Genomic DNA, 1359 nt, shown 5'->3' with positions numbered 1-1359 from the left:
GCATCTGTTGCAGCTCTGCAGTCAGCCTGCAGTCAGCCTGTCATACAGTAGCTTTGTGTGTTTCCAAATAGGTCACAGTTTCTCCTTTTCGACATTCCTCCTTATTTTGCTTCAGACGCTTCTATTTATATTCATGCTAACAGAGCGGTGACTCAACCAGGCCGATCTGAAAAGTATGTTTGGAGCACAGAGCCGACGTTCCCCAGAAGGCCTGTTAAGCTCCGTGCCAGCATCTGGTGACGGCGAGCCTAGGCTCCGCCCCCACCGCAGAGCGACTTGATGATGCTGCGGATTTAAAGCCGGGCTCTGACTGACGGAGGCCATTTCTCTGTGATGCATTATGGAGAGTGTTTGTTTACGGTGCGATGAAAGCAGGTGGGTTCTGCTGTGCAGCTACAGGAGGCAGAGATGAAGCGTTTCAGCACCGCAGACTCTGTTGTTCTGTTTGATCTGCTACTCCTGTGGGTTATCTTTGAAATCCAGCTAGCAAACTTTCACCTCTTTCATCTAGAAGCGTCTCACAGTGAATGTAAAACACCACGCATTCAATAGTTGCTTTACAATCTGGATGCAGTGCCATGTTTTTAGCCTTAGTTTATCATTCTTATGGTCTGACCTGAAACCTTCCCTGTTTGGCTCCCTTAGATTCTCTGATACTGAGATCAGGCTTTTTGCTCCTGATGCCTGAACCTCTGGATATCTGAAATGTCTCAGCAGATGGAGGTTCTCCTCCTGACTCCATGGAGGAGCTCCTACCTTCAGAGTAATGGGACAGGCAGAGCAGGCTGACGCAGGAAGCTCCGGCACCGGAGCCAAAGATGGTGACTCGCTTTGGGTCTCCTTTGAAGGCATGGATGTTCTCTTTGATCCACCTGAGAGCCTGGATCTGATCCAGGAGCCCGTAGTTCCCCTTGGCCGCCTGGTCTCCTGTGCTTAGAAAACCTGGATGGAGACAGAACAGGAAGCGGAGTTATCCAGGGGTCCTTGAAGGTCGGACCGTCTGTAATGCCTGAGGAAAAAACACCAAGGTTATTTTCTGAGGTTTGAAGCAGAACCTGAACATCATAAAAAAAGGCCTGAAGAAAACGAGCCCCATGTCCGACCAACGTTCCAAACACTGAGGGAAGTTTCATGGACGTTATATCTGCTCTTTATGGAGGACAGAGACAATAGGAAGGCAACGCAGCAGCTGATCTGCAGCAGGGGGACTGAGTAAGACACCAGCATAGAGCAGCGGCCTGCGCAAAGCACAGACTGTGGGTGGAGGGGACCTTAAGGGATCTGGCTGGAAAAGTCTGCAAACCACAAGCAACAACAGCATTAGATGGTTAAATTAATCTGCAACTACCTGAGAAAATA

The 1359-nt window shown here is 49.5% G+C and overlaps 1 protein-coding gene across 1 annotated transcript in view; it reads right to left on the bottom strand.

The window, feature by feature from the left end:
- Nucleotides 1-1359, bottom strand: part of LOC107105067 (neuroligin-4, X-linked-like) — a gene marked incomplete at its 5' end in the record, with an annotated part of 54289 nt that overhangs the window by 2407 nt on the left and 50523 nt on the right. Inside the window, one exon of the mRNA XM_015405183.1 lies at nt 757-944. Coding sequence (XP_015260669.1) covers nt 757-944 — 188 coding nt within the window. The remainder of the gene's footprint in view (nt 1-756; nt 945-1359) is intronic.

Source organism: Cyprinodon variegatus, unplaced genomic scaffold (genome assembly GCF_000732505.1).
Source record: "Cyprinodon variegatus isolate N-32 unplaced genomic scaffold, C_variegatus-1.0 Scaffold2041, whole genome shotgun sequence".
NCBI classification, from domain to species: Eukaryota; Metazoa; Chordata; class Actinopteri; order Cyprinodontiformes; family Cyprinodontidae; genus Cyprinodon; species Cyprinodon variegatus.
This window is presented reverse-complemented; position numbering and strand designations above follow the sequence as displayed.